Below are 12,855 nucleotides of genomic sequence, written 5' to 3'. Positions count from 1 at the left end.
GCTTTTGCACTAACAAAGTAGTACATGTTAAGCATGGGAAATTAACTACCATATGAAACACTTGTATTGACTAGTTCTATTTTGATGTTATGATTTAGGATAATAAAGCGTTAACATTGATTATTGTATGTAGATGCCTGCTGCGTTCTAATGTTGACTGTGGTTTCCATGGTAACAGCGTAACTTGTCTGTTCTATATTACACACTTTACTTGGGGCAGTGGACATTCTGTACAATGTTGTTATAATTGGTATACACATTTGATGTTTGTTTATTTTTTCTGATACACTAAGATATGTTACAGACACAGATCCGGAAGTAGCGTAACTACATTTCCGGTCTTAAGAGACAGTGGAATGCAAGATGCGTTCCAGCACTAAACTTTGGGGCCACTGACACGCTAGGTATGAGATTTGTTTGTTTTGTATTCACTATAAATTGTGTGATTTCTTTTCACTTGTTATGCTGATGAAGGGGACAAGATCACCGAAAACGTTTCATTAAAAGTATATTGACTACTTGTTTAAGAAGCCCTATGAGTGCAATCTTTAACTTGGATATTGCTTTATATCACTGCAGATTTGTATATATATATATAGGTGAAGGAAAAGAAAGTCCGGAGGCAGGCGGTATCCAAGGTAAAATAAAAAGTCAAACTTTATTCGAAAAGTTTAAAAACAGTGGTATCCAGAAAAAGTGCAATGTTAGACAGTGTGCCCCGTCTAACGCGTTTCAGCCATTCAGGCCGTACTCATAGACTGTTAGGGTACACCGTGCTTACAACCAATATATACAGGTGCATATTATACAATTAATTGCATCAACCAATTAAAAACAGTCATTGCTAACAGGCACTAGAAGAGATTTTATTAACTATCATGACATTCTTAGGGATTGTTTTGTATAAAACAATAGTGGCAGATAATAATGATTAAAGCATTTTAAAAAGCCACTGATAACCACTTATTTTTAAAATGAATATTACTAAATTGAGAAACCCTTGATTGTCTGACTACATTTGCTTAGGATAAGCACTATCATCAACTTGAAAAGTGTATATATGTTAATGCTCATACAAAAAGTTGCTTGGAATAAAGCTTAGCATTCTTATTTGATATGTAATTATAACAATATGTTTATAATATTACCTTTGTATGCATAACATGATTAGTGCTGATGTATAAATCTATATTCTGTTTTATTTACCCATATGACATTAGACTTTGGCTTGTCAAAAATATGGTGTCCTAGCCAAATAATGGACATTGTAACAATTTTCTGAAAAGATTCTATGATTATCGCTAAAATGCTAACTAATATTTAATGTTGATTATATATCCTTTGCTGCAATATAGGCTCATAAAGAGGACTCCCTGTTTAACAAATGCTATCATTGCCAAATATTAACCAAATCAAACCTGGAGTTAAAGCCTAGAGGTGTTTTTGTTTTTAAACACCAGATCCAATATACCTCTCTTTTGCTTAAAATTTTATCTAAATCTCCTCCTCTAGGTGATAAAGATACTTTTTCTACAATTGTCCATTTAAGTGCTTCAGTATTCGTCGTGTGTTTTTCAATGAAATGTTTGGTAATGGGTAGCAATTTATCTTCTCGTTTTTTACTTGATTCAGTGTCTACTGTCTGTGATGTTGGAAATATGTTCTCTTATGCGTGATCTGGTTTCTCTTAAAGTTTTTCCTATATATTGAAGATTACATTTTGTGCATTCTATAAGGTATACCACTCCCTTGGTCCTGCAGTTTACACAAGTGTTGATGTCATAGTTATTACCTGTAACTGAGGATGTGAAGGTTTTGCCTATCTTAGCATGTTTACAAGCTATGCAGTCCTTAAAGCTGCACTTGTGTAGCCCCTTTACTTCTAACCAAGTGGATTGTTTAATTGTGTTTTTAGGTACAGACAGGGAAATAATGTTCCCTAGTGTTTTGCCTCTACGGTAAACAAATTTTACCTGTTTCTGTAAGTTAATATCAAAACATTCTTCCACAGTGAGCATCGGCAGATGTTTCTTGATAATGTCACATACTTTATAAAATTGATTTGAATATTGTGTTATAAATTGTATACAGTGGCGGCTGGTGAATTATGAAGATGGAGGTGCACTTGGCCCCGCCTCTGACCACACCCCTTGAAAAAGCCCCGCCCCTCAGATGGCTCTCTACACACACACACGGAGAGGGAGATAGAGAGAGAAGGAGAGGGAGAGAGAGACAGAGAGAGAAAAAGAGAGGGAGAGAGAGGGGGAGAGAGAGAAAAAGAGAGGGGGGAGAGAGAGAGAGAGAAAAAGAGAGAAAGAGAGAGAGAACGTGTATTTTATTATTCAGATAGATGATACAATTTTTAAACAACTTTTCAATTGACTTCTATAATTAAATTTGCTTCATTCTCTTGGTATCCTTTGCAGAAGGAGCAGCAAAGCACAACTAGCTGAACACTTCTAGTCAATCTATCAAAAAGATAAAGCTACAAAGGTGTCTAGTCAGCAATTACCAGCCAGCTCCCAGTAGTGTAGGATATGTACATATTATTTTTGCAACAAAAGATACCAAGAGAACAAACTACATGTGAAAATAAAATAAATTTTAAAAGTGACTTAAATTTGCATGCTGTATCTGAATCATGCAAGTTTAATTTTTTCCTATCCCTTTCAATGTCTTATCAAAGGGTATGTCATTGGAGTGTAAACCATATTTTACTAACAAAATGCAGTTTCAATGTTTTTTTAAACATTCAGTTTTCATGCAGATCTTTTGTAATGGAATACTGTATTTATAATATGCACATATCTTACACTAATGGGGATAGCTGGTGATTGGTACCTACACACATTTTTCTTTTGTGATTTGCTAACTAGATTTGTTCAGCTGTCTATAGTGCAATGCTGTTCTTTCAGCAAAGGATAACAAGAGAATGAAGCAAGTTTGATAATATAAGTAAATTGGAAAGTTGTTTTTAACTATTCATGAACACAATAGTTTTAGGAGATTTAAAGGGACAGGAAACCTAAACATTTTCTTCCATGTTCTATCCAAATCATGGAAGAAAATGTTTGAGTTCCCTGTCCCTTTAAATCTCCTAAAACTATTGTGTTCATGAATAGTTAAACAATCCTGAGAAGGCAGTTAGTAAGGGCTCTAAAACAACCCCCCACCCCTTCCCCCTGCAATTTATTACTATGAAGTGTCTGTCCAGAGCTACACAGCAAGCACACAGATAGTCCACAGAGATTGGCTGGGGGAGGAGGCAACTTATCTGCAGCTACATCTATGCTACAATGACATAGTATAAAGCTAAATCCTGTTAAAAGACAAATGGTAAGAAACCAATACAAGTGTAACCATCATAAAATAAAGTACTATAAATGAATGGCCACAGTCCCCAATATATAAAGTTAATCTTTATTTATAATTATAAAACTGAAGAGCAGGTCACTACATTAGGGGAGAGATTTTTTAATAATAAAACCTTAACCCACAGGTTGATGCTCTCATGCAAACACACATGTAATTATCATGTTCTTAAGAGCTCACCGAAAGGGCTCTAACACAAGCAACCTCCTCCCCCTGGTATTTATTACTCTGAAGAGTCCGTCACTGAATAGTAAACAGAGTTAGGAATCTTTATGCTGTGTGATTTAGCTTCTGTCTAAACGCTGCCTGACAAGATAAGCAGAGCTAACTCACATCGCATAAAGCTTAGATTCCTTTGTCTAACAGTGCGGCAGGCTACAGAAGGGTGACTGGGGGAGGAGGCCAGTTACCTGCAGCTACGTTGTATTGTTGTTACAGGGATCTAGGCTGTGTCTGCCGAGTGCTTGTTTTCCTGCTCCCTTTTATTGCTGGCTAACGTTACATCTTTACACAGGAACATTAACTAGTAACTAAACCACCATGCTGCAGCTGCACTCAGAAACTTCCTAAACACAGATATGCTTTCTATACCATGCTCAGAGTCAGCACGGTATGTAAAGCATATCTGTGTTTAGGAAGTTTCTGAGTGCAGCTGCAGCATGGTGGTTTAGTTACTAGTTAATTAAACTTGTTCCTGTGTAAAGATGTAACGTTAGCCAGCAATAAAGGGGAGCAGGAAAACAAGCACTCGGCAGACACAGCCTAGATCACAAACAAGAAGCAGCAGCTGCACGCAGTGGTTAGGACATTACTAACAGTAATAAAACTTGGCCAAACATTTAAAAATTATTAAATGAACACTTCTTCCTACCTTGTCATGCTCTTCCTTCCCGCCGACCTAAAGAAAATCACTCACCGGCTTAACTCTGGCTGCAGCAGTCACCCCCAGGCCCCAGCCCAGATCAATCTGATGCTGCATTGCCGCATAAGTCACATTCACAGTTTACTGACTCAATCTGTCAACGACACCATCTTGGATCTCCACGCTGTGTTTCCCTGAGATGCTCCTCCCACACACACAGGCACAGCTCTTAGGGTGCGAGTGTCACGTGACAGCTGGCTCTCGCACACTAAGAGCTGTGCTCTTTAAGAAGGCTATGGGCTGGCCTGTAGGTGGCACTGCACTCAATGCAGGCTGAAAGTGGAGAGAGCTTTTGCCTATAATTCTGTCTATCGCACTGCTCAGCATGTGCGATAGTCTAGATAGAAGTATACAGCCCTCTCCACTTTCAGCCTTATTAAGAATTAAAAAGTGCAATTTTAATGTTTTTTAGTAAAAACTGAAGTGGAGAATGGAAGATTTTTTTATTTTATCTGCAAAAAAAGGTTTAAAAATGTAAAAAAAAATATTTATTTTCTCATTCTTTTTTTAAATTTTTTTTTTTTTTCATCAGAGGTCAGTTCAGGTCAGGGGGTTCACGTGCTCAAGTGCTCCTATAGAGGAGCCTCCACTGATTGTATATTGAAATCTCCCTTTTGTGTTTTGTGAGTTCTCTTTTTGATTTTGTAGTTGTCTTATCCTGTAAGAGTGTATCTCTATCTATTTTTGATACAGAAAGTTTAGCATTCCTAATAGTAGTGTTGTTATAACCTCTTTCTTTAAGATCTTGGTCTAATTTTGTGGCTTCCTCTTCATAGATCTTATTATCAGTGCAGTTCCTCTTAAACCTTAGGTATTGACTCTTTGCTATGGCCTTTAATGTATGTGATGGGTGGTTACTTTTAGCATGTAATAGTGAATTTTTCTATATCTTCTTTTTATATATTCTTGTTTCTGTCTTTGATTCTAACACATTACCAACTAAGGTGAGGTCTAAATAATTTATTTCTCTATCATGTACTTCATTCGTGAATTTAATCACCGTGTCAGAGGTTTTTACATAATGTAAGATATTTTCCAAATCTGTTTTATCTCCCTCCCACACAATGAGCAAGTTGTCAATATATCTGTTATATAAAGAGATGTTATGTTTGAAGGGGTTGCCATCTCCATAGATGCGGCACAGCTCCCACCAACCCATGAAAAGGTTGGCGTAGGAGGGGGCAAACTTGGCCCCCATAGCTGTGCCGCATCTCTGGAGATAGAAACCCCCCTCATAACTAAAATAATTATGAGTCAGTAAAAATTCAATGATCTTAATCACATATTCCTGAAACTTTTGACTTAGCTTGCTCCTGTGTGAGAGGAAGAATTTGACTGCCTGAAGGCCTTTCTCATGGGGTATACAGCTGTACAACGAAACATCAAATGTAATCCACTTGTGTGAGTTCGTACATTTTTGTCCTTTCAGTACTTGTATAAGTTGCTTTGAATCCCTGAGATAACTTGCTAATTCTAGGACCAGGGGTTGTAAGATAGAGTCAACCCATTCTGATATTGGCTCCAGCAAAGAGCCAACACCCGAAACAATCGGTCGCCCTGTAACATTTTCTAAACTCTTATGTACTTTCGGGAATGTGTGAAAAATAGGAGTTTGTGGATATTTCACCATTAGAAAATCATGGTTTTGTCTATCTATAAATCCGTGGAACAAACCCTCATCTAAGAGGTGTGATAACTGATGTTTAAATATATTTAACGGATTATCAGATAGCCTGATATATGTATTGGTGTCCATAATCTGCCTTAAGATTTCTCTATCATAATCTATGCGATTCAAGACAAATACACAGCCGCCCTTATCTGATTTGTGTATAACAATTTTGTAGTTACATTCTAGTTCCTTTAAGGCTGTATTTTCACCCACTGTGAGATTGTGTTTCTGTTGGCGATTATCAACGACTTCAGTGTGTAAGATTTCAAAATCCTTCACTATCCTTTCATGAAAAAGTTCAAGTATCCCTCCTCTGGAGTTAATGGGATAAAAAGTAGAGTCTGTTCTATAACCTTTGTGCATTGTTTTTATTATCATTTGTGAATCAGGGATATCTTGACTTTGCAATGTTAATAGGTTTCCCTGGCGCATGCATCTTGAAAATTAATGTTGCTGGCACTGATGGGTGTTCTTATAGAGGTGGTACTAGTGTCAGTATCACCACTACTATTACAGTAATGTTTACGTAACGTCAAATTTCCAACCATCCGGTTAACATCTATGATGGTATTAAACAAAATGAAAGATTTACTAGGCACAAAGTTTAAACCATAATTCAGAACTTTTGTTTGATCTTTAGTGAGTTTGGTATCTAAAAGGTTAATAACTATGTCATTCTCTATGTGTTCTAGTCTTTCTTGGTTCTCAGAGCGTATCTGTTCTCTTGTGGATGGGTTTGGGTTTTTGTTTTCCCTCTTCCTCCTTGTGGGTGTAATGTTCCTGGGGGAGGTTTTAATATTGTGGTTGGTACTAAAAAACCTGCCTCAAATTTGCTTCTTGCTCCTTCTTGTGTTTGTTCGCTATGTGTACTGATATTTATAGCATATTTATTATGTGTTTTCTTCTTAACTGAGGTCGAGTCCATGGATGCACTTTTAGTTTCTTGATTTACAGTTGATAAAGCTGCTGTATCTGGTTCATTATCACCACTGTTATCATCCGTGGACTCGGCCTAAGTGTCTGAAAATGTCAGTTTTCTTGTTGTTAGTGTTTTTCCCTTTTCTTTTAAAGAATCTCCTATTATTATTTCTATGAAAATGAAACCTCTCTTTTCTCTGCCAAATGTGTATACTATTTGTTTGGTAATCTGTTATACAGGTATACCCCGCTCATACAGCGGGTTAGGGACCGGAGCCCTGCTGTAAAGTGAAAACCGCCTTAAAGTGAAACAAGGCAGTTTTAGCTTTTTATTCACTTGCCAGTGTGTTTAAAGACTTTAAAAAATGTTTGAACTAACATATATTAGGGGTGCAGTAGTCCTACGTTTAGTTTAATACTATCACAGCACAGTATTCAATTAGTATTCAATAAATACTGTACCTGTAAAATAGTGACAATTACTGTAGTAATATTTGTCAGACTTTAGCACTGAGACACAGATTGCACTGTAATGCTGTAAACAGAGTGAACTAAGCATAACAAAATGGTGCCAGTCACTTTTTTTGCAATCTCACAATGATTACAGCACTGTTTCAAAATCCTTGGAGGCTGAACTTCAGCTCCACAGAGCGCTGTATTAGCGAAGAGCTGTAAAGTGAGGTATACCTGTATATGTTTAGCTTGCACTATTTCCCCCATGGATTTCTCTATTATATCAGATAGTATTTTGTCACATGAAGGATATTCAGGTATACTTTGAAATTTACATAGATGTTTTTGTAAAGCAGTGATGTCTATTAATCTATCTTTGAAGGAAATTATCTTAAACATCAGTCTAAAGGAACATTCATCCAAAATTACATTCCACTCCTCTTTGGATATAGTGTCCTCTACCTCAAATGTGGGAAATTTGTTAATACCTAAACCCCTTGGTATCATTTTTAGATTTGCGTATTTTTCTAATGTCCACTTATCATATTTTAGTTTTTCTGCCTTTATCATCAATACCTCTATTCTAGAAAATAATTCAGGTAAATCTAAATCAGAGTCATCTATTGAAAAAATTGCATCAAAGTTTCTATTACATACGTCGTTGGGATTTCTCATTGAATAAAACATAATTTGCTGTGTATCTAGTGTTTCAATTTCTGTTGACAGGTTTTCAGCATCCATTTTGTGTAGGGTTCAACAGTCTTTTACTTAAGATAAATGTACCTGAATACACCAATGATCACATAAATTATACACAAATTTTATCCCTGTTATTTTTGTATATATACGTACTCATGAATAAATAACAAATTTGGGGGGGAAAATCCAGTTGACGCTGTGACAACAATTAATGTTGAATATCTATGTATCAACTTAGATATGTTATGTTGCGGTATATAAGTTGATGAAGCACATTTATAAAACTACAAAATGGTCTGTGTAACAGACTATATATGAATATATATGTGATTGAGAAAATATATATATCACAATATTTTTTGTAGTCACGCAAAGGTTTGTATAATAGTATAGGTTATGTTAAATGGAGTATGTAGCTGTATTAGAATTCACTACTATCCTTAATTAGATTATATATACTCCACAAACACCAGCCTATTCTTAATCCTATACTTAATTTTCAGTAAATTTGTAACTAAGTTAAAAAAACTTAACAGCAAGTGCCCTATAACGGAGTTAAAACAACACACATAAGTGCAAAGTTGGTGAGAAATAGTCTTATGCCAATAAGTAGGTAAATAATGGTAATAGGTCAGACAAGGGTTATACAAAAAATAGAAATAACATTGTATATTTCTTTGAAGATAAGGACTTGATATGTACACATATAATAACGTTTATGTGATTTGTGAAACAAGTTAATGAAAAAACTGAGGGTTAATCTCTGCAATAGGGAACCGCCAGTTGCTCCCAAAACAGGTATGTCCTATAAATTGTGATAAGACAGTTTCAGTCTTTTTCCTTGGTTCACGAGTGGGAAAAGGTTTTTTTAGTCTCATTTATATAATCATGAGTGGCATATTTTTTTGAGTAATCCACTATCGTTAGGGCTCAATGTGCAGGAGGGGGACAAGTCAGTTGATCAAATACCGTATATGTATGTGTATACAGATGTTGCAAAACATAAAGACTGTATATATAAGAATTTGCCTTATTGTAGCTAAATAAGAGGTTATTTCAGTTCAGATAAATTGGCATATCAATTTGATGTCAAAATATTTTGTTATATTGTCTAAGCATTGTTAAGTTAACGGTCCATACTCTGGTATTTTATTGTGGTATTTTAATGCGATTATTGTGAGTAAAGTTAATTTTAAGGGTATATCTTATGATCTTTGTAAAGAATATTATAACAGCATAAGCGTGTATAATTTGATTCATAATCTGGTCTCTACATAAATATGTTGCAATGTGTATATCAATTTTAACTAATATAAAGAATTTAGGAAAAAATATTAATTTCAATTGTTTTGTATATACATTTTAATAGGGGGTTTGTTTTAAAGAATAATAACAAATAAATTGTATTATAACCCTGTTATATACAGACAAATGAGCTTCACTGAGAGTGTGTAAACAGCAGACAATTGTGACACAACAAAACTTTAGGAAGAATGTAAAAGAAAGCATTCTATTTGCACCATAGGATGATTATTTCCAAGTATAGAAAAAATTGGTTATATGTCCCTTTAAAAGGGACAGTCTAGTCCAAAATAAACTTTCATGAATCAGATAGAGAATGTAATTTTAAACAACTTTCCAAATTACTTTTATCACCGGTTTTGCTTTGTTCTCTTGGTATTCTTAGTTGAAAGCTAAGCCTAGAAGGTTCATATGCTAATTTCTTAGACCTTGAAGGCCGCCTCTTATCTGAATGCATTTTGAGTTTTTCACCACTAGAGGGTGCTCGTTCATGTGTGTCATAGATGACACTGTGCTCACACATGTGGAGTTATCAAGGAGTCAGCACTGATTGGCTAAAATGCAAGTCTGTCAAAAGAACTGAAATAAGGGGCAGTCTGCAGAGACTTAGATACAAGATAATCAGAGAGGTAAAAGTGTATTAATATAACTGTTGGTTATGGAAAAATAGGGAATGGGTAATAAAGGGATTATCCATATTTTAAAAACCAACAATGAAAATTCTGGTGTAGACTGTCCCTTTAAGGCTGTACAGGTTTGTGTACTAGTGGGTAAGAGTAAAATGACTGAACCAGTAATTAATCAATGCTGCAGCATGAATATGATACATGTCCTGTATAACTATTGGTGTAGTAGACTGCAGCAGTGCTTACATCTACAACCAAAATGATCTGTTATAAAGTATAGTTATAACAAGTGAAATTAAGTACAATAAATAAAGCTACAGTTTAAAGCTTTTTTTTCTATTTTATTAACTTACAACATATCATTTAGAGCATAGATTACCAGATGGACACAGATGTTCTAACCATTGATTAAGCTACACATTGCTGAAGCAGCTTCCTATTTTTAAGTTACTGCATCAAAGTAAAAAGATATACATTGCAGGTGTCATCCCAATAAACATCAAATACATTAAAAACATCAATTCTGATTAAAGATTATAGCTGCAGAATTACATGCAACTTTCATGATCACCAATCTCTGTGCTCGGCATGCATCTGTGCGCCACTTTCGTCCCTGTGAAATTCTACAAACCTTTCTTTTGACTTTGTGCATCTGCAAAACAACTCTGCAAAATAATTTTCAGTGGAGCTATTTACTAAACCATTCTTTAAATTACTTAAAACAGGGAACGTATGGGTTTCAAGTGAAGCTTCACTTAACAAATGGAGATAATAAAAAGAAAGAATGAATCTACGGAATAATATGAGAAAAGACAGATAGACTTAGTAAATGCAAACCCTGACAAGTGGTCATTTATTAATCCTTAAATCTCTCGCAAATGAAAATGTGCAAATAAATTAAATTACTCTAGAAAAGTAACATAATCAGATATATTATTTAAAAGACATATTTCATGCAACTGGGACCCAAATCCGACCAACCGTTCCTAAGGGTGGCAAAGAACTAGTGGGTGTTAAACCGAAAAAAAAAGTCCTGATGTTTACTGGCCGCAGAGGTGAGTCGTGCATTCTGCAATCACAGAATTCCAAGGGAGCAGACTGTACGAAGGCCTTGGGTACCTTGCACTACCTTCTCTTTCCAACTCCACTTTTGCCAGTTTTTCCACTACTGCTTGATTTGCTGGAGGATTTTGACGTAAAAAGTCTTGTCATGAATTCAGAGACATCTGGGAGTTCTGGGTTGGAGTGCAGCATGTTCATAGATTGCTCCATTTCCTTAGAAAGAACAAGAAAAATTCTACATTAGTTAGGGACTATGGCTAACAACTGAACCATCAGGATGTGCACATGCATAACATGAACCTAGGTTTTAAAACAATGTTTGCCCTGTATGCTGAGAAGACCATATGATCTTTAAAAAAAAACATAAAAGGGACAGTAAAGTCAAACTTTCATGATTTAGATGGGAGTGCGCAGTTTTAAACAGCTTTACATTTTACTTCTACTACTATATCTAATTTGCAAAGATCTCTTGGTATCCTTTGTTTAAAAGCATACCTAGGTAGACTCAAGAGCGCTAGCTGTTGATTGGTGGCTACCAATATATGTATCTTGTCATTGGCTCACCCAATGTGTTTAGTTAGCTCCCAGTAGTGTACTGCTGGGAATGAAGCAAGATTATAGAAGTAAACTGGATGTTTTACATTTTATGCTCTATATGAATAATGAACAACAACAAAAAAATGTATGCATAAGTTTAACTATAATAAACACAGTGCATGTGGCATCCAATATCAGCCATATTCTGCACTGAAATAGTAAATATGAAAGCAAAATATTCACTCTCTTCAGTGAGGGTCAAATAACCCATTACATGGAGCTGAACCAAGATACAGCCTATTTTTATTTAAAAAATAAAGCACATACCAACCTTCTATGCAATCAACTTCCAAAGTGGCAAATTCATGATATCTTTAGGGATTTATAGGAAACATAATTTATGTAAGAACTTACCTGATAAATTCATTTCTTTCATATTAACAAGAGTCCATGAGCTAGTGACGTATGGGATATACATTCCTACCAGGAGGGGCAAAGTTTCCCAAACCTTAAAATGCCTATAAATACACCCCTCACCACACCCACAAATCAGTTTAACGAATAGCCAAGAAGTGGGGTGATAAGAAAAAAAGTGCGAAGCATATAAAATAAGGAATTGGAATAATTGTGCTTTATACAAAAAAATCATAACCACCCCAAAAAAGGGTGGGCCTCATGGACTCTTGTTAATATGAAAGAAATGAATTTATCAGGTAAGTTCTTACATAAATTATGTTTTCTTTCATGTAATTAACAAGAGTCCATGAGCTAGTGACGTATGGGATAATGACTACCCAAGATGTGGATCTTTCCACACAAGAGTCACTAGAGAGGGAGGGATAAAATAAAGACAGCCAATTCCTGCTGAAAATAATCCACACCCAAAATAAAGTTTAACAAAAAACATAAGCAGAAGATTCAAACTGAAACCGCTGCCTGAAGAACTTTTCTACCAAAAACTGCTTCAGAAGAAGAAAATACATCAAAATGGTAGAATTTAGTAAAAGTATGCAAAGAGGACCAAGTTGCTGCTTTGCAGATCTGGTCAACCGAAGCTTCATTCCTAAACGCCCAGGAAGTAGATACTGACCTAGTAGAATGAGCTGTAATTCTCTGAGGCGGAATTTTACCCGACTCAACATAGGCAAGATGAATTAAAGATTTCAACCAAGATGCCAAAGAAATGGCAGAAGCTTTCTGGCCTTTCCTAGAACCGGAAAAGATAACAAATAGACTAGAAGTCTTACAGAAAGATTTCGTAGCTTCAACATAATATTTCAAAGCTCTAACAA

The 12,855-nt window shown here is 35.5% G+C and overlaps 1 protein-coding gene across 1 annotated transcript in view; it reads right to left on the bottom strand.

Annotated features, from left to right (window-relative positions):
• Positions 1–10,284: 10,284 nt before the first annotated feature.
• Positions 10,285–12,855, bottom strand: part of EMC7 (ER membrane protein complex subunit 7) — a 36,480-nt gene continuing 33,909 nt past the window's right edge. The window contains exon 5 of the mRNA XM_053697689.1: positions 10,285–11,239. Coding sequence (XP_053553664.1) covers positions 11,090–11,239 — 150 coding nt within the window. The 3' untranslated portion in view covers positions 10,285–11,089. The remainder of the gene's footprint in view (positions 11,240–12,855) is intronic.

Source organism: Bombina bombina, chromosome 1 (assembly GCF_027579735.1).
Source record: "Bombina bombina isolate aBomBom1 chromosome 1, aBomBom1.pri, whole genome shotgun sequence".
NCBI classification, from domain to species: Eukaryota; Metazoa; Chordata; class Amphibia; order Anura; family Bombinatoridae; genus Bombina; species Bombina bombina.
Note: the sequence above shows the minus strand (reverse complement) of the source record. Positions and strands in the feature narration are given on the sequence as shown.